The 22,676-nt window shown below is 43.7% G+C and overlaps 1 protein-coding gene across 4 annotated transcripts in view; it reads left to right on the forward strand.

The window, feature by feature from the left end:
* The first annotated feature begins 127 nt into the window (after positions 1 to 127).
* The window catches only part of LOC126285460 (UDP-glucosyltransferase 2-like), a 185,482-nt gene continuing 162,933 nt past the window's right edge, over positions 128 to 22,676 (forward strand). Inside the window, exons 1-2 of one of the 4 annotated variants that reach the window (XM_049984874.1) lie at positions 128 to 166; positions 22,408 to 22,642. In XM_049984874.1, coding sequence (XP_049840831.1) covers positions 161 to 166; positions 22,408 to 22,642 — 241 coding nt within the window. In that variant the 5' untranslated portion in view covers positions 128 to 160. Of the gene's footprint in view, positions 167 to 8,997; positions 9,183 to 22,407; positions 22,643 to 22,676 lie in introns of those variants that run through there. The other 3 variants (XM_049984871.1, XM_049984873.1, XM_049984870.1) reach the window with 3 other exon arrangements.

Consider the following 22,676-nt stretch of genomic DNA (forward strand, 5'->3'; position numbering starts at 1 on the left):
TCCGACGATAGCGAGGAGAAACCTGTTCGTCGAGACGTTCCCGCTTACGACTGATCTGCGCAGATACTCTCCAGCGGTATCATATCTGCACGGCTCAGGGCGATATAAGTCTGCAGCCCTCAGAGCAGTTTATCAGTCCGGTACGGTGAAACGGCGAGACATGAAGGTGAGCATACGTATCAAATTAATCTGGAGGCACATGGTGATGACCGAGTAACGTGCTTTACAGGTACCGCTGTGTTTGCTCACAGAAGCCTGCAGTATTGGCATCGCATAGACCAGAGTGAACTAAAGGAAGTAAACACAGCTTTTAGACAGGTTCTTATATGACTGCTCTGTATAGCACTCACGTTGCCTTTTGTTCACAGTTGTACTGTGACGACTCTTGTGGTATCGTGATTCGCCAGCAGTGGTATGCCTAGCTCTTTTCTGACCCCAAAAGTACTGGTACATTTTATTTTCGAGGCGTCGTACTTTGTACTGGGAAACGATGAAGGGCCATCGTCTCTCAGAGAATTGGAACAGTTCATTTGGGAGAAATCATATTGGTCAACAAACTATATTACCTGTTTGCCGCCCCACACAATATTCTACGATTTATTGCCGTTTTTTTCTTTTTTTTTTGTTACACGCTGTATAATTTTGTCCAGCCTTTTTGTCTTCGGGAGTGTCTGAAAGCCGTTAGATAGTTTCGACATCCATTGATCAGTCTCACGGCAACAGTTATGATGTGGAACGTCTCAAGCGCATACGAAATGCACGCATGAATCAAGGTTTTCATTTTTTTTAAGGTTAAAATCTTTATTATCTACCCCATTCCCTTAAATGGTACAACATGCATATATTATACCTATAGATTTATTTATTTCTTTTCAAGAATTAATCTGTGGTGTTGAAGGACTTGTCAAGGTGATATTATTTTCAATTTATCTTTAAAACTATTACTGCTGTCAGTCAGACATTGTATTTCATCTGGTAATTTAGCGACAAGTTTTACAGTAGCAAATTTTACCCCTTTCTGTGCCAAAGATAGGCTAAGTAGAGGATACTGTAAGTCTTTATTTCTTCTGGTATTATAATCATAAATGTCTCTGTTGTTTTTAAACTGATCCATGTTGTTGAGAACAAATTTCATTACTGAACAAACACAGCATGAGGCTGTTGTAAGAATTCCTAACCTGTTAAACAGATGCCAACAAGATGTGCGACTATGAGCCCCACACATTATTTTAACCACTTTCTTTTGAGTACTGAATACTTTTTGCCTAAGTGTTGAGTTACCCCAAAACATTATTCCGTACGACATCAGAGAGTGAAAGTATGCAAATTATGTTAGCTTGCTAATTTCTATACCCTCAAAATTAGTAATTACTCTGATTGCAAAATTTGCTAAACCTAGTCGCTTTAACAGATCCAAAATACGAATTTTCCAATTAAGATTCTCATCCATATGTACACCCAGAAAGTTAGTATGCTCTACCCTACTGACTTATGTTCTGTTATACTGTATTTATTGAAGGAACTGTACTGCTTGCAATAGAAAATTGGATGTACTGAGTTTTTTCAAAGTTCAGAGCGAGCCTATTCACAGAAAACCAATCAATAACTTTTCTAAAGACTTTATTTGAATCATTTCCTATTGGAATCTCTTTTGCTGGATTAATAATGATGCTTGTATCATCAGCAAACAGTGTCAGTTTACCTTGTTGTTTCAGATAATTAGGGAGATCATTCACATACTTCAAGAACAGCAGTAACGATCGGTAAAGAACTTAGTAGCGCTATGCTTTAGTCACAAATGATATTTGAGAACTGTAAAAATCCAAACTCACAATGTGTAGAACATAGCTCGACTGAGTGTTCCTTGGATTACGTCAGAAGCTTGTAGTGCTACACCATTCTGCATCGTAAACTTCTTAATTAGAAATCAAGTTGGGACAGTCTTCTGGTACTATGGCAAAAAAAAGACCAATTGTGAGCTCCCTCTTCTTGCTCTTTAATGAGACAAACATGGCTTACTAATGTGACCAATTTGGGAATGGTAGTAATGTGGTATCTTTGTGAAACGTATGTTTTCTCTTTTGTGATAGTTATATAGCTTCTGCTCATAAATATTAGTTTGAGTAAATATTTATATCGTTCTATTTCTCCGTTGTTGTTGTTGTGCTCTTCTGCCCGAAGACTGGCCCGATGCAGCTCTCCACGCTGCTTCATCCTCTGCAAGTCTCCTCATCTCTGAATAACTGCTACCGAGCAGGTGGCGCAGTGGTTAGCACACTGGACTCGCATTCGGGAGGACGACGGTTCAATCCCGTCTCCGGCCATCCTGATTTAGGTTTTCCGTGATTTCCCTAAATCGCTTCAGGCAAATGCCGGGATGGTTCCTTTGAAAGGGCACGGCCGATTTCCTTCCCCATCCTTCCCTCACCCGAGCTTGCGCTCCGTCTCTAATGACCTCGTTGTCGACGGGACGTTAAACACTAATCTCCTCCTCCTGAATAACTGCTCCATCCTACATTCTTTTGAATCTGCTTACTGTATTCAGGCCTTGCTCTCTCTCTGCAATTTTTATCGCTAACACTTCCTTCCATAACCAGACAGATGATTTATTGATGCCTCAAGATGTTTTCTAGCAATCTATTTCTTCTTCAGTCAAGTCCTGTCAAATCTCTCTTTTCTTCGTAATTCGAATCAGTATCTTTTCATCAGTTATTCGATATATCCAACTAGTCTTCAGTATTCTTCTTACCACCAGCTTTCACAAGCTTGTCTTCTCCTTTTTTGTATTGTGTAACGTCCACCATTCACTTCCATGTAAGGCTACACACCAAATACTTTCAGGAAAAATTCCGAACTCTTAAATTTATATACGATGTTAAAAGATTTATCTTTTTCAGGCACAGTTTTCTTGCTATTGGCAGTTTGCATTTGATATCTTATCTACTTCAGCCATCGTCAGCTATTTTGCATCCCATATACGACAATCTCATCCACTAAGTCTTGTGTCTCATCTGTTAACTCTCTCACGATTATCTGATTCAACTCGACTGTATTCCTTTCCACTTGACTGACTTTTCTTGAGCTTCATGTTCTACAACTGTTATCTCATTCTCCTTTCAACCACTGCTTCCCTTGCATGTTCTTTGACAGTTATAACAGCGGTGTGGTTTTGTGTAAATGTTGTAGATAATCTTTTCCCATCTTCAGAACTTGAAAAAGTGTATCCCAGGCAACATTGTCAATACTATAAACGTAGGTTTCGCTTTCTTTATAGTGTCTTCTATGAAGTGTCGCTGCGTCAGTAGCGTCTTCTTACATTTCTCCGAACCTATGGTGGTCTTCACCGAAGTCGGTCTTTACCCATTTTCCCTCTCTCTGAAAATAATTCGTGTCGTTATTTTGCAACCATAAATTATTAAGCTGACGTTTTAGTAGCTCTGACCTGTCAGCACCGGACTTCTTTGGAATTGGCGTCCTCAAATTCTTCTTAAGGACTCATGGTGCAGGGTGATAATTATTGAACTATATGAAAAAAGTAAATTAGTTACAAACTAGGCCGTGCACGCGCTTTATTCAACATGTAAACGTCGCTACAGATACTCGGATTTAGGTTATCATATTCTCAATGGAGGGAAGTCTTCCGAAGTAAGAGTGATTTCAGGTGTCCTGCTGACGAGTGTCGTAGGACCGTTGCTATTCACAATATACGTAATTGACCTTGTCGATAACATCGGAAGTTCACTGAGGCTTTTTGCGAACGATGCAGTGGTATATCGAAAGGTTGTAACAATGTACTAAAATGCAGGAGGATCTGCAACGAATTGACGCATGGTGCAGGGAATGGATATTGAATCTCAATGTAGACAAGTGTAATGTGCTGCGAATACATAGAAAGAAAGATCGTTTAACATTTAGCTGCAGTATAGCAGGTCAGCAACTGGAAGCAGTTAATTCCATAAATTATTTGGGAGTACGGATTAGGAGTGATTTAAAATGGAATGATCATATAAAGTTGATCGTCGGTAAAGCAGATGACAGACTGAGATTCATTGGAAGAATCCTAAGGAAATGCAATCCGACAACAAAGGAAGTAGGTTACAGTACACCTGTTCGCCCACTGCTTGAATATTGGTCACCAGTATGGGATCCGTTCCAGATAGGGTTGATAGAAGAGATAAAGAAGACCCAACGGAGAACAGTGCACTTCGTTACAGGATCATTTGGTAATCGCGAAAGCGTTACCGAGATGATAGATAAACTCCAGACTCTGCAGGAGAGACGCTCAGTTGCTCGGTACGGGCTTTTGTTGAAGTTTCGAGAACATACCTTCGCTAAGGAGTCAAGCAGTATATTGCTGCCTCCTACGTATATCTCGCGAAGAGACCATGAGGATAAAATCAGAGAGATTAGAGCTCACACAGAGGCATACCGACAATCCACCTTTCCACGAACAATACGAGACTGGAATAGAAGGGAGAACCGACAGAGGTACTCAAAGTACCCTCCACCACACACCGTCAGGTGGCTTGCGGAGTATGGATGTAGATGTAGATGTAGAACATGTTCGATGTGCCTGCCATTATTGGCGATGATGTGGCGCAGGCGAATACCAAATTCTGCGTGACCCGCAGAACGGTCCGAACATCGATGCTGTCGATGACGTCCCGAACGGCTGTTTTCAGCTCAGCAGTGGTTTTGGGGTTATTGCGGCACTCCTTGTTTTTGATATAGCTCCGCGAAAAGGAGTCGCATGGCGGCTAATCGAGGCCCATTCCAGTGGCCTCTGGGTACCCCAAAGAACTCCTCCAGGACATCAAACACTCTCCTGCTCCGATAGGGTCGAGCTCCGTCTTGCATGAACCACATCACGTCGAAATCAGGGTCACGTTGGACAACGGGGTTGAAATCATATCGTTCAGTAGTCACTGTACCATCATGGAATATCCCACAGATTACTCCCTAACTGGACATTGCACATCACACAGTCACCTGTTGAATGTGAACGGACTTCACGGTCGCGAAATACGGATTCTCTGTCCCCCAAATGAACCAATATTGCTTGTTGATGAACCCATCCACATGAAAGTAGGCTTGTTCGCTAAACCAAACCATGCAATTCCCATAATGCCCTGCGACCAACCGTGCAGTTTGAACGACCTGACGCAAACCGCTTATGACGATTTTATTTCATACAGTTCACTATTTCATGTGTGTCATATATCTTGCACACTAGGTGGAATATTTTGTCTTGTTCGGTTCTTTTAAGGATCTCAATAGTTCTGTGCGAATGCTGAGTTTTTCTTGGTGCTTTGATTCGCCTTCGATCTTTCAGTGCTCTGTCAAATAGTAGGAGCTCTCTTATTGCCCGTTTCGCTCTTTGCTCAATCAGATTACCAACAGCAGTCTCGACTTAAGTCCATCATGTCACACCGGGGCCTTCGATAACATTGTAACTGCTCTCCATAACTCAATTGCTCTTTACTTAACCAGAAGCGAAGTACTCTCTGCCTCTACTGGGGCCCTTTGTCTTGCAGTGGATGAAGATCAGTTGCCCTTTGTCAGAGTCGCTTAGTATCGGCGAATGTTAGTATCTACTGCTCGTATCGGCGGCAGAATGATTCCCCAGTCATCTCTACTCGACGCTCAAAGAGTTTTCCACACTTCGCATGACAGGTTTCCAGGAGAAACAGTAGGTGAAATTTCAGTAGGGAACCCATCTACGGAAAAGCACCTTTGGATCTAAAATAAGTTTGAAGATGGGATCACCTTCAATTCTCCCACTTCACAGTATGCACAGGGCGGAGACGAGTTCTGACGTGTGCTGCACTGTAAGAGCACACGGGAAGGGCCATGTTTCGAGTAACGTGAGTCAGGTTCTCTTCCACATGTCCAGAGAGCAGCGCAGCTGTGGAGCACCACAGCCAGCCCTCCCAGCTGCGAACGGACCAGCTCCTTCTCGCAGCTGTTCTTGTAATCGGACGATGGTGCTACGTGATGTCACAATTACAACAGGGGCTGACTATGGCGCCCTCTTCTCAGTTTGTGTGTGCACTGTGAAGCAGCAGATTTGAAAGAGATCTCTTCTTCAAATTAATTTTACTTTCCTGAGAAAGAAAGTGTAGCACACAGAAGGAGAGGTCGGATGTCAATGCAACTTCAAGTTCCAGGCATTAGAGGGCACGTACGAGCTGCAATTCCCTCTGACCATTGGAATGGCCACGAGAGTGCACTAGTGTCGCTCAGGACCAGTATGGTTTGTTGTATCAGCACCGACCCAAACAAGTAAGGAGAGCCAGTGGCAGGAATCCGAAACGCTTTAAGATTAATTGAAAACTTTATTTCTAAAAGGAAAAGAAACTTAAGTTCTCTTTATGAAGTGACTTCCTGTGCCTCCTACTTGCAAGTACTTTACTCTCTATTACTACTCGCAGAAAGCAGGTTAAGTAATGTCTTCCTGTTACTCAGTACCGATGCTCTCAAAGCCTGTGACCGAAGTGTGCCAACCAGCAATGAGCAGCTGGTTGAATCAGTGTTGACAGGGGGCGCTCAACTCTGTCTTGCTGGAGGTGTGGCATGGCCTGCTGTTTCCACTGGCCCGTGAGTCAGCGCCTTCTCGGTGCCGTTTCGGTGTCCTGGTCGGTGTGCAGTCGATGCTTTAGGACTGCACTTTGTTACCATGGTTGGGAGGGGACAGGGCCTATAGGTGGCGTGAGCAGAGTGATTACTGTGAAGTACGTGGAGAAGTCCCTTGCTTGTGTGATACCATTACCACCACCTTACAGATTTCGAAAGAGGCCTCAATGTGGGGCTTCATTTGGCCAACTGGACGAATCGGGCAAATCGGGCAATATCCAGATTTACTGGGCATTCGGTCGTGATAGTGCTGCGATGTTGAGACTGCATGGGAATGTCAGGGCAGGCAGACTCGTTGTCAAGGTTCCGGTCAACCACGCCGGACCACCACATGGAGGGGTCGCTGTATTGTGCACCGTGCACATCGTAACAAATTCACGTCTGTGACTGCCATTTGAGATCAAATAATGGACTCCGTGCAACAATTTTCTGTGTCCTCCCACACCATCAGCCTAGCAGGAGCCAGACCAGGGAATTACCATGCCATGTGTAGGGTGTCACTGACGTCATAAGACAAATGGCTGTGACTCGAGTGGTGACCTAGGGTGGTGTCCCATCCTTACAATGTTTTGGAGAGGCTCAGCAGTGTTAAGTTCTGCTGTCATGATGTGGGGGCCAATAGTGCATGACTTCAGGTCTTGGCTGGTAGTGTTTGAGGGAACTCTGACAGCACACTGATGTGCCACGGACATCCTGCGTCCTCATGTGTCGCCTCTCGTCCTCATGTGTTGCCTCTCACGTGGAAGTATCATGGTGCCATTTTTCAACAGGACGATGATCGTGCACGTGTCTCTATGAACTGGTAGCATGATGTTGAGCCCCACCCGTGGTTAGCAAGAACCCCAGATCTGTCCCCAACACAACATGTTTGGGACCGACGTGGATGTGAACTACAGCCCAGTGCCAGTTTGGGAAATATCGAGACCAAGTGACAACAGTCTTTGGTTAGTTTGCTTCAGGAGAGTATGCAGCTGCTTTATGAATCGGTACACCCTTCGGAACTGAACCAGTGCATACCTCCATTCCAGAGGGAGTGCACCATCATACTGGAAAGTTACACATACTGCCAGTTTCACTGTAAATTTTACTCGATTTTGCAGTCACTGAAACAGGAACACGTACCCTCTAAACTTGTGAAGTTTCATTTCGTCGCGGGCTCCCCTTCAGGGTGTTCCACTTTTTTTTTTAATCAGACAATGTTTTTGCCAGTCTGAGATAGGCTGGAAGGAATTAACGAAATGTAACTAACCCACAAAAGAAGTAGCTCAGTGAACACTCGTTCGACGAGTCCTTGAGTATCGCTCATCACTCTGCGACCTTTTAGCGGATTGGGAGAAATGGAAGGGAAACTTTTCGGCACGGGGCCCGAGAACGTTACTGCGACGCTCAGCCATCTCCAGTGGAAGATGATACAAGAGAGGCGATACACACCACGGAGATACCTACTGCTGGATTTCCGATACCGTACGTTGCATGAAAATACGGCAACATATTGTTTCCCCCACATACGATTTGCGAAATGACCACGACGAAAATATCAGAGAAGCTTACGGACTGTCACTCTTCCCACGCGATATTCGCGGGTGAACCTGTGACTGGGAGCAAAGATAGCGATACGACCGAACCCTCCGCCACACACCGTAATAGAGTATAGATTTACATGTAGACGTAGTACGTAAATCGCGCTCTCATTTTTTCCGATATTGTACGTTGCTCCTTAAGAGAAGAACCTGTTTATTACTTATTTATTCATTTCATTTTTCAATAGGACGGAGTGAATTATCTCTTGAAGCGAGGGAGTAACAGGGTTAATACTGGAGACTTCTTTCCAACTCTCGTGAAATATCGCACTGAGGAATATGGCATCCCCAATGTCATTCATTGGATTTAGTGTATTTCTTGGTGTTCACTGGATAGCAATAAAGCTTGTCACAACACAGTGTTTAATCCTAAAGCTACTGACTTCCGGTTGCCCGAAGCTGGAGGAAACTCTTGGAAGTGGAAACTGCGAGCAGCTAAGAGACAGGTCAACTGCTGAAACTACGAGTTTCAGGTGTTTCCGACAGCTGAACGACTCGTTGCGCCTTGCTTAGGGCGCGTTCGGTACGAATCTCAACACTGCTACGTATAAATGGACGTCAGCAGTGAACTTGTAGCACTGTGTATTTTTCTTCATTAATATTCAGAATGCTGCCTGACCAATCGCACAGACCGCCCTAATTATCGCAGAAAATGCAACTCGTTTCCGCTCGTCATACACCTTATCAATAGTTCCCGCTCTATCTCAGAGTTATCGCTCACGGCGTCGTTACACAACTGTGCGGTTACTCTGTCTGGCCTTGCCGCAGCCTGACGTAATGCGTGCAGTGTCAGGGACTCGGGAGACGATCTCCAGTGCTTCAGCGTTGAGCAGCGGGCGTTGTACAGACAGCACCCGAGTGTCGCTCCGTTGTACGTTGTTGCCCCTCAGAACTGATCTTTCCCGTGCTCGGTGTGGTAAAAATCAGTAGCGTTCCGTCGTCTTATGCGAAGACATGACGAGGAAACAGGTATGTCAAAGAAACATCCTGCGGAGGATAACCTAGTTTCGGTGTTGGTGTAAGACATGGCGTCTCGATAGCGTTTGGAAAGCTAAAATTGTATGCCTAATACCTACCTTTCCAGAACCAGTAATATACCCAGATATTTATTTTATTTTATTTTACTATCTTTTTATCAAGGTACCAAAAATTACACCACAGAGAAAATATTGCTTCCACAATTAATACACAGACTTCGTTACGCAAGCTTATGTAGCGATGCTGTCACACAACTATGACAGGAATCGGGGCATATACAGTATTACGTCTCTTCCTGAGAGATTAAAACTAAATGCCCGTACCGTGATTCGAACCCGGACACTTCCTGTGGCGTGAGGCGTGCCCTGATTTCTGGGCCAGGAAGAGCGTTGCCAGCGCGAGGCGAGGTCCCATGTTCGAGCCCCAGTCCGGCAGACACTTTCAACACGACAACAAATTTCAGGCAAGCGTCTGCATGAGTGGTAGCTTCATTCTGAGCTCAGAGTGTCGTCTTAAAATTACGTATTAAAGAATATATTAACATGCAGAGTAACGTATGTCCTCGGAATAGTGAAGCACCTTAAACAGGTTAACAAAAGCAGGTCTTCTCGTCCAGACTATATACCAATTCAGAGTATGCTGACGTGCTAGCTCCATACTTAAGTACGATATACAATCGCTCACTCGACGAAAGATCCGTACCCAAAGACAGGAAAGTGTTCGTACTTTATGAGAATGGTCTACTGACATACAGTGAACATGGATTCAGAAAACATCGTTCTTGTGAAACGTAACTACTGTAGCTCCTTACTCACTCGAAGTGTTGAGTTCTATTGGCAAGGGATTTCAAATTTATTCCGTATTTCTAGATTTTCAGAACGCTTCTGACACTGTACTACACAAGCGGCTTCTAGTTAAATTGCATGCTTATGGAATATCGTCTCAGTTATGTGACTGGATTCGTGATTTCCTTTCAGAGACGTCACAGTTCTCAGGAACTGACGGAAAGTCGTTGACTAAAACAGAAGTGATTTCTGGCGTTCCCAAAGGTAGTGTTATAAGCCCTCTGCTGTTTCTTATCTATGTAAAGGATTTGGGAGACAATCCGAGCAGCCGTCTTACCCTGTTTGCAAATGATGCTGTCGTTTATCGTTTTATAGAGTCATAAGAAGATCAAAACAAACTTCAAAACGATTCAGAAAAGATATCTGTATGGTGCAAAAATTGGCAATTGACCGCAAATAACGAAGAGTGTGAACTCGTTCAAATGAATGTTAAAAGCAATCCGTTAGACTTCTGTTACATGATACATCAGTCTAATCTAAATGCGGTATATTTTACTAAACACCTAGGAATTACAATTACGAACAATTTAAATGGGAAAGATCACGTAGAAAATATTGTGGGGAAGTCAAACCAAAGACTGCGTTTTATTAGCAGAATACTTAGAAAATATAACAGATCTGCTAGACTGCTTACACTACGCTAGTCCGTCCTCTTTTGGAGTACTGCTGATCGGTGTGGGATCCTTACCAAATAGGATTGACGGATTACATCGAGAAATTTCAAAGAAAGGCAGCATGTTTTGTGTTATCGAGAAATAGGGGAGACAGTGTCACGGACGTGATACAGGATTTGGGATGGACACCACTCAGGCTGTGGCCGAGCGATTCTAGGCGATTCAGTCCGCAACCGCGCTGCTGCTACGGTCGCAAGTTCGAATCCTGCCTCAGGCACGGATGTGTGTGATGTCCTTAGGTTATTTAGGTTTAAGTCGTTCTACGTCTAGGGGACTGATGACCTCAAATGTTAAGTCCCATAGTGTTTAGAGCCATTTGAACTATTTTTGACACCACTCAAACAAAGCCGTTTTTCGTTTCGACGGAAACTTCGTACGAAATTTCAGGCATCAAATTTGTCCTCCGAATGACCAAATACGAATATTTTGTTGTCGCCGACCTAGATGGGGAGAAATGATCATCATCATAAAATAAGGGAAATCAGAGCTCGTACGAAAAGATACAGGTATTGGTTTTTTCCGCGCGATGGTCGAGAGTGGAATAGCAGAGAATTAGTGTGAAGGTGGTTCGATGAACCCTCTGCCAGGCAGTTAGGTGTGATTTGCAGAGGATCCATGTGGATGTATAAGGTACCAGACGCATTAAATAGTAAATCTTTAACGGAAGGGGCAGAAAGGCGTATTACAGCAGACAACTTAAAGTGAAGTATCCAGTGTAACGTACCTACAACAAATAAAGCCTATGATCATCTGTGAACATGAACTCGATAAGCACCCTGATCCATCTGTAATCGGAATATAGCCTGCATAACACTATGTGCATGTTGTGTGAGCGTCAGTTTCAAACCCTGAACAGATCGTTACATGAAAAACTTGAAACTGACATTCGGTTAAGCTTTCTGACTGCGTACTTGAATAAGAATTTACAAGTGGTACAGAATCTGGCTTGTGCAACGACATTTACTGGATTAGAGTACATGACACGTAACACGCGATCTAGTGTATCTCTCTCCTCCTCCGTCTTGCACTAACCCTTTTAGATGTCTGCCTTTTTCCAAGTGGTTTAAGCAATTCGCAGCAGCATGCAGCTGCACCGGCTAAAGCGTATTGTTACTAAGAACGAATTTAATAAAAGAGGTCTTGCTTGGGTCCTGTTAACTACTAAATAACGAGTAAGAAGGGATTTCATAAATTAATTCTATTTAAAAACTTCAGGAGTCATCATGATCAATAATAGGTTGACAAGTATTAATATTGGCGAAATGCCTGACAATGACGTTATAAGTATCAATGATGGCTGAGTGCCAGATTAACAGATTATTTCAGTTTCAAAGTTACATTAACATTCAATTAACAAAGTATATTTATGATTTAGATGTGGATCATAATTGTGATTATTTTCAGGATAAGGAGGCTTCTTTATTGCAAACTCTGACTAACAATCACGAGCCTAACCCTACAATTGCGCTTTATGCCATGCTTGCGAATTATACCTTGAATTCCATCTTGAATCGTAGTTAAGCCATCTAAATCTCTCCTGGCCACATAAATGAAACCATGCCTTGAGTGTGGTGAGATCCGCCGTCATCGACATGAGGGCAGAGTGACACGACTTCTGTCTCCGAGCGCTCAACCGACGCTACCACTACCTTTCTCGCAGACAGACCTCGTCTCACAACAATGCTTAGAATCGCGCTCCCGTGTTTTGCCCCCAGATTGTTACTATCGACGTCTGAGTGCTGCCATAGAGAATCGCAGAATCTTACACAATGTAAAGAATAGTCTGAAGTTGGCTATATTGATTTCGATAGTCATTTCGCCAGTACACCCAGGTAATGGCAATCTCGTTTCAGTTCCTGCGTCTGTTCCACTCATATCTGGCGTACTCCACCTGCATCAACGTTCATGTATTTGACGTCGGCGAATTCTACTTTCAAATGATTTTGGTGTCGATTTGCCCCGTGTGAAAATCGTATTTAGCCTCCTGGTTTACAAGACCGATGCTAATGCTGTTTTTCTCCACGCTCATGTGGATTTGCCTGTTGTCTGACTTATTATCTGTTCTTACTACTTTTCACGTTTCATACAGATTTCAAGGGACAAAGCTAACGAATGTAACGTAATCACCAAGTAACACGATCAAGAATAAGTAGAGTACTGTTCGGTGTTTCGCTTTAACATGGTACAACTAATACTAAGAAACGTGCAAAGTTGTCTTTCTACTTTGCGATGTAGCAAGTAGTGGGGCTGTGTTGTCACAAGGTAGTAAGGAATCATTGAGCTGACCTTACCATTATTGTTGGTCGAACAGGCAGAATTAAGACTTTCGTTCAGTAAGTAAGGTGTAAATACCCCGTTCGAGTTAAAAGTGAATGTCTCGGTACAAGAAAAGACAAAAGGTTTCAAACGGCGCCAATTGTTGAACGTGTGCACCTGTGTATCTGTGTCGCTGCGTGTTGATACGCAGTCTCAAGATGGAGGCGTTGACGGAAAGATGGTCGGCGTTTGCAGGGCAAAGTGTAGGTAGGTTTTTAGCGTTTGAACAAAACATTAGCCAGTTGCACTTCATCGGCAACTAATGGAAGTTTACGGGATGAGGATAGTGTCATGAAAACAGGTGTGTGTTTGGTGCCGGGAATTTGATAAAGGCAGAACGGATAGGCGAGACAGGGAAAGACCTTGCCGGCGAGATGGGTCCTCTTGAGATGACAACTAGGGCGGCGTCGGACAGTTCCCTCGAAACGACTGTCGCATTCACAAGTGGCAGACTACGCACCAACTGCATGGCTGGGCTAACGGAGTAGCAGCTATCGCGCCACGGCACCCTAGACTCGCGGAAGGTGTGTTATCGCTGGGCATTGCGGCAGCTCCCAGGCGGCAACAGAGCCAAGCCGAGGGCAACTGACTCCACACCACCTGATGCTGCGGTATCAGTCGCAGGGTGGCCCTACATTCCCGCACCGTATCGTCACAGGGCACGAATCGTGTCTCGATTTCATGACTCTACATCTACATATACATTTATACTCCGCAAGCCACCCAACGGTGTGTGGCGGAGGGCACTTTACGTGCCACTGTCATTACCTCCCTTTCCTGTTCCACTCGCGGATGGTTCGCAGGAAGAACGACTGCCGTGCGCGCTCGAATATCTCTAATATTACATTCGTGATCTCCTCGGGAGGTATAAGCAGAGAGAATATATTCGATACCTCATCCAGAAACGCACCCTCTCGAAACCTGGACAGTAAGCTACACCGCCATGCAGAGCGCCTCTCTTGAAGAGTCTGCCACTTGAGTTTACTAAACATCTCCGTAACGCTATCACGCTTACCAAATAACCCTGTGACGAAACGCTTCTCTATCTCCTCTGTCAACCCGACCTGGTACGGATCACACACTGATGAGCAATACTCAAGTATAGGCCGAACGAATGTTTTGATGGACTACATTTTCTAAGCACTCTCCCAATGAATCTCAACCTGGCACCCGCCTTACCAACAATTAATTTTATATGATCATTCGACTTCAAATCGTTTCGCACACATACTCCCACATATGTTACAGAAGTAACTGCTACCAGTCTTTGTTCCGCTATCATATAATCATACAATAAAGGATCCTTCTTTCTATGTATTCGTAATACATTACATTTGTCTATCTTAAGGGTCAGTTGCCACTCCCTGCACCAAGTGCCTATCCGCTGCAGATCATCTTGCATTTCGCTGCAATTTTCTAATGCTGCAACTTCTCTGTATACTACAGCATAATCCGCGAAAAGCCGCATGGAACTTCCGACACTATCTACTAGGTCATTTACATATATATTGCGAAAAGCAATGGTCCCATAACACTTCCCTGTGGTACGCCAGAGGTTACTTTAACGTCTGTATACGTCTCTCCATAGAGAACAACATGCTATTTTCTGTTTGCTAAAAACATTTCAATCCAGCCATATAGCTGGTCTGATATTCCGTAGGCTCTTACTTTGTTTATCAGGCGACAGTGCGGAACTGTATCGAACACCTTCCGGAAGTCAAGGAGAATGGCTTCTACCTGGGAGCCTGTATTATAATACTTTGTGGGTTTCATGAACAAATAAAGCGAGTTGGGTCTCACACGATCGCTGTTTCCGGAATCCGTGTTGATTCCTACACAGTAGATTCTGGGTTTCCAGAAATGGCAATATACGCGAGCAAAAAACATGTTCTAAAATTCTACAACAGATCGATGTCAGAGATAAAGGCCTATAGTTTTGCGCATCTGCTCGACGAACCTTCTTGAAGACTGGGACTACCTGTGCTCTTTTCCAGTCATTTGGAACCTTCCGTTCCTTTAGAGACTTGCGGTACACGGCTGTTAGAAGGGGGGTAAGTTCTTTCGCTCCCGTGATGAAGAGAGTATCAGCTGTACCCTTACCTCCTTTCTGCGTAACTGTTGTGCTGTAGAATTAATTTAGTTATTTCGTATAAGTTAGTGCCGATTGCTACGTGCGGTTTGAAATACGCGCGCGGACATCGGTCGCAACGGACAATAATGATAATGTAACGCAGCAATTTAAACTCTGAATATTGTTTCTGGAAAGCCACGTGTATTTTGAGCCCGAGTAAATGCGTCTTACATATACATAGCGTGACGTAACCTCAATACATAGGCAGAAAGTTATTTATTATTACGCCCTCTTTAAGCAAATGACAATGTAACGTAACCTGCAACTAACCCAGCGATAATATAGAGCATGAAATGATTCCTTTTTCCAGAAAATCAATCTAATGTTACACAGAAAGAAAGAATGATACAAACACCTGCGTAATACTGAAATAATTGCAAAGAATTTACTTAACCTTATCTCTTTAAGAATTGAGTTAGCTTTTAATCCTTTGAATTAACTGAAAATATTTTAAACCAGGGGTGAAGCCTCACCTAAGCCTTGCCGTGTTAAATCTCTGAGTAAGTTTCGCAATAAGAAATATTCACTAATTTGAATATTGAAAACTGACTGTAAAAATTCATAAAGGCACTTAGAGTTATTTTCCTTTGCGAGTGAAGCTAGCAAACACTGAAATATTCTTTTGGAACGCGTAATGACGGACTCAGCGTCACCCAAACAGTCGAAGCGAGATGGGCAATCGACAGCAATATTATTATTTTCATTTTTAAATAAATTTCACGTGGAGGGAGAAATATTTCTGAAACTAAACATAAGATACTTTCAATTAACAATATATTGTAGCTTTAAAGCTCATACAGACACCGACCTTCAAGCGAGAGAGAACAAACAGGCGAAAAACAGAGAACAAACAGGGGCTAGCGGCATGGCTCATGTGTATATACATTACACTTGCAGTTCCATGCTTTCATGGAACGTGTTGAAATATCGTATTCCTTATCTCTGCGATTAATGGAAAATATTGACAATATCAGTCACAAAATATTATCAGACTTGTAAAACGACTCAAATATTACAGGAATTACTTTCTTGGTTTTCATTCCATTCATATCAGTTGAATAAATCGCGTCACAAATTAGACAGTCTACCAGGTGACGCCAAACAGTATCTTCGAGACAACCCTAGTCTTCCTCCGTGAGAAGTTCGAAACAAAGTCATCCTCCAAGAAAGTTGTCGCCGCAGTCTTTTACGACACGTAGCATGTGCCGCTGGTTTACACTCTCGTCCATGGAGAGACCGCGAATGCTGGCAGTTACTCTGCCACGTTGGAACAGCAGCTGGACACGATTCGGAGAAAACGGCTTTGGAAGCGTGTCCTGTTGTTGGACGACAACGCCCAGCCACAAGCGCCTCGGCAGCGTGTGATTTGCTCCGGCGGTTACAGAGGGCAGTACTGGAACACCCAACGTATAGACCAGATTTTGCACCAGGTGAATCTCATCTCTTCGGACCGCTAAGGAAACATGTGGCCCGTCACCACTTCAGAAACGATGACCACATTCCGGGTGTCGTTAAGTAACTGGCCCCTAGACCTGGAGCCTCATTTTCTTTATGTTAATTTGACAGACTGCTTTATCAGTGGAGCAAAGACGCTAAAGACAGTCCAAGCGACGAAATGCTGTAACAAAAGACGGCGCGCAGAATGACGGTTTCGGTGGGTCTTGATGCTCGGTTCCTATTTCAGCTAAGAACGTGAGGTAAAAAGTTTTTGGGTTAGCCTGGACCAGCCGTCATTTGTATAGCCATTTGAACATCCTTCTTACTGCAGCTATGATACGGTATATTAGGCAAGGTTTGAACGACGAGCCGGAGTTGACGCCGAGGGAGAACGAATAGATTAATTCCTTCCCCGAAAAATTTTAAATGGGCTGGAATTAATGCTCCTGCCTCGGGAATGGATGTGTGTGATGTCATTAGCTTAAAGTAGTTCTAAGTTCTAGGGGACTGGTGACCTTAGAAGTTAAGTCCCATGGTGCTCAGAGCCGTATGAATGATTTAATGCTCAGCTAATGGCACTATTTATATTGTTCACCGTTCGGATTTTACGAGAAAAAACAGCCACACTTCAACCACCCTCACTGGAGCGAGACTGATGGTTCTCATTTCGTCCACGGGTGTAGTGGACCTTGGTCTACGATCAGTTTCAACTGTTTAAAAAACCTTGCTTCGTTTGGATTTTACGAGCCCAAAAACAGGTTTTTCTGGGAGATTTTTGTCGCGCTTCAGTTCTATATTTTAAACCTGTACGAACCGTTCCAAACTTTGCACGGAGGTAGGTAAAAGGATAAAGTCATAAGGAATTTTTTATCGAATAATCTTTATCCATTGCCCAGATAATGACGGTTTAAAGTTGAGCTAAATGTAGCACGTAAAATTAGTTCTTATGTGAATGGAATGTGCGAAAACGATATAAACTGGATCAAATAAATAAAAAATGCATTCCGTTAAAATCGAACACTCGCTTTCATTCGTATTTTAAGTGCAAAAAGACGTTTTTGTGAGTTTTTTTCACGCGCTTCACTTATGTGTTTCAAACTTGTGTGTATCAGTTCACGCCGCCCGTTGTGGTCGAGAGGTTGTAGGCACTTCAGTCCGGAGCTGCGCTGCTGCTACGGTCACAGGTTCGAATCCTGCCTCGGGCATGGATGTGTGTGATGTCCTTAGGTTAGTTAGGTTTAATTAGTTCTAAGTTCTAGAGGACTGATGACCTCAGATGTTAAGTTCCATAGTGATCAGAGCCATCCTGGGTGGAGTTAGGTATGTAACAGAAGGGAAGTATCTTATCGACTTATCTGGCAGCTTCAAAGACATTTAAATCAAAACATCTTTACATACTCGCGCTTTCCTCAAGTTAACCGTACTTCCCCAGCGCAGAGAGCTGTGTTAGCTGCAAGGTGTTGGCACAGTGCTTCTTACAATTTATTGCCTAAAGTGCCTGGTCCTGTCCCAAAATCCAGAGGACTCGCCAGCCTTAGTAAACATGGCACGTGTCATTTTATACGACGCGACACACTTACCTGACAAGACGTGACATGAGTGCTAATACTAAGTAGTAAAAATTGCAAGTATATCAAGATGTTTTGATTTAAATGTCCTTGAAGCTATCAGATAAGCCAGAAAGTTAGTTTTTTTCTCTTACATCCCTAACTCTGGTCAGGTAATATTCGCCTTTTTTGTAGCGTGAGAGGAGCCTGGTACACAATATGTTCCTTCTCAGTTACAACGCGTAAGAATCGCATTTCACGTACTGTAGTGTTTCTTGAGACAGTGGTGTATGCCGGACGGTAACCCTCACAGGTTCAACTTTTATTGGTTCCGTCACGTTCTGGCTGGAAATTAATAAGTTAACCTCGGCGGCCAGTCATACGTTTGGATTGACCCGTGGCTCCAGTTCCATCACCCACGTGTCATGTAAGACCTGCTGTAAGGCGAGATAAATAACGGTTTTATGGCCGTCGCACAAAAACTGGCACGAAAGCTCATGAATATGGTTCACGCTGTAAGTGCTTCTAGGACACGATGAAACTGGAAGCAGTGAGATTGTTGTCTGCTGGCGTAAAAGATCGGCACTCTGGAGAAATACGGGTTGCTTTATTCACCTACGTTATCTTGCAAACATTAGGCGCAGACGAGCTGGTAAGTTTCCTTTTTTACATTTCCAACAGGTGTTCGACATAGTAACACACAGTGAGCTAACAACTGAGCTCGTAGTATCGTTACAGGTAGACTGGTTCGATGAATGTTTAGCTAATATTCTTTCGTGTTAAAAGAATTTCGTACTAAATGATGGCTGCGAGAAACAACAACATGCAATTTTGGATAGGGAAAATCCTATTACAGTACTGTAATTCGACTTGAATATTTTCGTTTTTCTTCCGCCGTCCACAGTCTTACAATGTTTTAGAAATGACAATATCTTCCGGCTGAGATTTATTTATTCACAACCGCGATTTCGACTTATTACGTCATCCTCAGCTGATACCTCACTATGAAGTACGCCGATTCATAGTCGCTCCTTTCCACAGAACAGCGTATTCGTGTCAAACACGTCTACATATTCCGTATGCATAATAAGTGCAGCGTCCCTTTATATAGATGACGAAGACCACCGTATTAATATGCATGTTGTTGTTGTTGTGGTCTCCAGTCTCGAGACTGGTTTGATGCAGCTCTCCACGCTGATCTATCCTTTGCAAGCTTCTTCACCTCCCGGTACCTACTTCAACCTACATCCTTCTGAATCTGTTTAGTGTATTCATCTCTTGCTCTCCCTCTACGATTTTTACCCAGCACGCTGCCCTCCAATACTAAATTAGTGATTCCTTGATGCCTCAGAATATGTCCTACCAACCGATCGCTTCTTCTAGTTAAGTTGTACCACAAATTTCTCTTCTCCCCAGTTCTATTCAATACTTTCTCATTAATTATGTGATCTACCCTTAATATGGATATGGAGTATGAAAGCGAGGTTGACACGAGGCCAGAGTCCTCTGAAAAGGAAAGATTATGGATCGACAAACTTCATAGTAGTCTGTTCCTTGAGAACGGCGTAACAGGTCGAAATAAAAAAAATGCAACTGGCTATGAGCACTATGCGACTTAACGTCTGATGGTGATCAGTCCCCTAGAACCTAGAACTACTTAAACCTAACTAACCTAAGGACATGACACACATCCATGCCCGAGGCAGGATTGGAACCTGTCACCGTAGCGGTCGCTTGGTTCCAGACTGTAGCTTCTAGAACCGCTCGGCCACCCGGCCGGCACAGGTCGGAATAGCGACGGTGAATAAACACATTTAATAATAGTGCAGATGGAAAATATTGTCATTTCTAAGAAAATATTTTTCGCTTTCCCACTAAAATATCATCTTTCAGGTACGTTCTGCGTTAAGAACAACCTGGTAGACAATGGCAAGGAGAGGTGGGTTACAGAGTGGTGCACGAACAGTTATGGAGGAAAGCTGGCCAGAAGCAGAAGCGATTAGCGAACAAGTTGACAAAGCAAACAGAAGACTTACTTAGCTTGTGTTACTCCAAGCAAAGGAAGGTGCATTATAATTATTCCAGCAGTAAATAGAAGTCAGCGCTGAACATCGAGAAGCATGAGGCTCTTTGATCTAAAGCACGCACGACGCTGTCGGAGCCGCGACTAGGCGGCAGAAAGATGCAAACCTACGTTTCTAGCATTTGCAGACTTAGAGAAAGCTTTTGACAATGTTAACTGGAATACTCTGTTTCAAATTCTAAAGGTGGCAGGGGTAAAATACAGGGAGCGAAAGGCTATTTACAATTTGTACAGAAACCAGATGGCAGTTATAAGAGTCGAGGGGCATGAAAGGGAAGCAGCGGTTGGAAAGGGAGTGAGACAGGGTTGTAGTCTCTCCCGATGTTATTCAATCTGTATATTGAGCAAGCAGTAAATGAAACAAAAAGCCCGCATCTCGTTGTCGTGTGGTAGCGTTCTCGCTTCCCACGCCCGGGTTCCCGGTTTCGATTCCCGGCGGGGTCAGGGATTTGCTCTGCCTCGTGATGGCTGGGTGTTGTGTGATGTCCTTAGGTTAGTTAGGTTTAAGTAGTTCTAAGTTCTAGGGTACTGATGGCCATAGATGTTAAGTCCCATAGTGCTCAGAGCCATTTGAACCATTTGAAAGGAAATAAAACAAAAATTCGGAGTAGGTATTAAAATCCATGGAGAAGAAAGAAAAACTTTGAGGTTCGCCGATGACATTGTAATTCTATCAGAGACAGCAAAGGACTTGTAAGAGCTGTTGAACGGAATGGACAGTGTCTTGAAAGGAGGATATAAGATGAACATCAACAAAAGCAAAACGAGGGTAATGGAATGTAGTCGAATTAAGTCGGGTGGTGCTGAGGGAATTAGATTAGGAAATGAGACACTTAAAGAGTAAAGGAGTTTTGCTGTTTGGGGAGCAAAATAGCTGATGATGGTCGAAGTAGGGAGGATATAAAATGTAGACTGGCAATGGCAAGGAAAGCGTTTCTGAAGAAAGAGAAATTGGTTAACATCGAGTATAGATTTAAATGTCAGGAAGTCGTTTCTGAAAGAATTTGTATGGAGTGTAGCCATGTATGGAAGTGAAATATGGACAATAAATAGTTTGGACAAGAAAAGAATAGAAGCTTTCGAAATGTGGTGCTACAGAAGAATGCTGAAGATTAGATGGGTAGATCACATAACTAATGAGGAGGTATTGAATAGGATTGGAGAGATGAGGAGTTTGTTCAAAAAATGGTTCAAATGACTCTGAGCACTATGTCACTTAACGTCTGTGGTCATCAGTCCCCGAGAACTTAGAACTATTTAAACCTAACTAACCTAAGGACATCACACACATCCATGCCCGAGGCAGGAGTTGAACCTGCGACCGTAGCAGTCGCGCGGTTCCGGACTGAGCGCCTGAACCGCTAGACCACCGCGGCCGGCGAGACGTTTGTGGCACAACTTGACTAGAAGAAGGGCTCGGTTGATAGGACATGTTCTGATGTTCTGCGGCATCAAGGTATCACCAATTTAGTACTGGAGGGCAGCGTGGAGGGTAAAAATCGTAGAGGGAGACCAAGAGATGAATTCACTAAACAGATTCAGATGGATGTAGGTTGCAATAAGTACTGGGAGATGAAGAAGCTTGCACAGGATAGAGTAGCATGGAGAGCTGCATCAAACCAGTCTCAGGACTGAAGACCACAACAACAACATCGGTGGCACAGACGATAACAACAACATATTCCCAAACAGTGATGGAATTTTTATGAATGACAACGCACCATGTATCTGGGCCACAGTTGTTCACGATTCATTTGAAACACATTGTAGAAAATTTGTGCGAATGATTTGACCACCCAGATCTTCCATCATGAATCCCATCGAACACTTACGAGGCCCAGTCGAGGGGTCAGGTCACGCACAAATTCCTGCACTGGCAACGCTTTCGGAATTGTGGACGGCTATCGAGGCAGCGTGGCTCAGTAGTTCAGCAGTGGATCTCCAAAGACTTGCTGAGTCCACGCCATGTAGAGCTGTATGTACTACACTAGGCAAAACGAAGTTCTACATTATATTAGGAGGTATCCCATAACCACAGTGTAATGTCCATTAACGTGTGTCCAGACAAGTATGATCAGATAGTGTTTGTTGTACATTATGGAGCATGGCTGCCAGGCACTTGAGGGCTGTTTGGAGGGTACAGATGCAGAAGTGGTTGCCACATACTGATCTTGTCGTTTCAGGGTGTGGCTCTGTTGGTCCTGGCTTCTTTGGCGTGCTGCTTTATACTGCCAGCGAATGGCGCCAACATCCTGGCCTTATTTCCCATGGGTGGCAAAAGCCACTGGATCGTGTTTCGAGAGATGCTGGTGGAGTTGGGCAAGAGGGGCCACCACCTCACCGTGGTGACCCCCTTCAAGGAGGAACACAACAACTGGGAGCTTCTCAAAATGGCCGACCCTGTTTTTGATTTTGGAGGTACGTGAATTTCCTTCCTCTTATGATCCGTAAT

This window comes from Schistocerca gregaria, chromosome 8, assembly GCF_023897955.1.
Source record: "Schistocerca gregaria isolate iqSchGreg1 chromosome 8, iqSchGreg1.2, whole genome shotgun sequence".
In the NCBI taxonomy this organism is placed as follows: domain Eukaryota; kingdom Metazoa; phylum Arthropoda; class Insecta; order Orthoptera; family Acrididae; genus Schistocerca; species Schistocerca gregaria.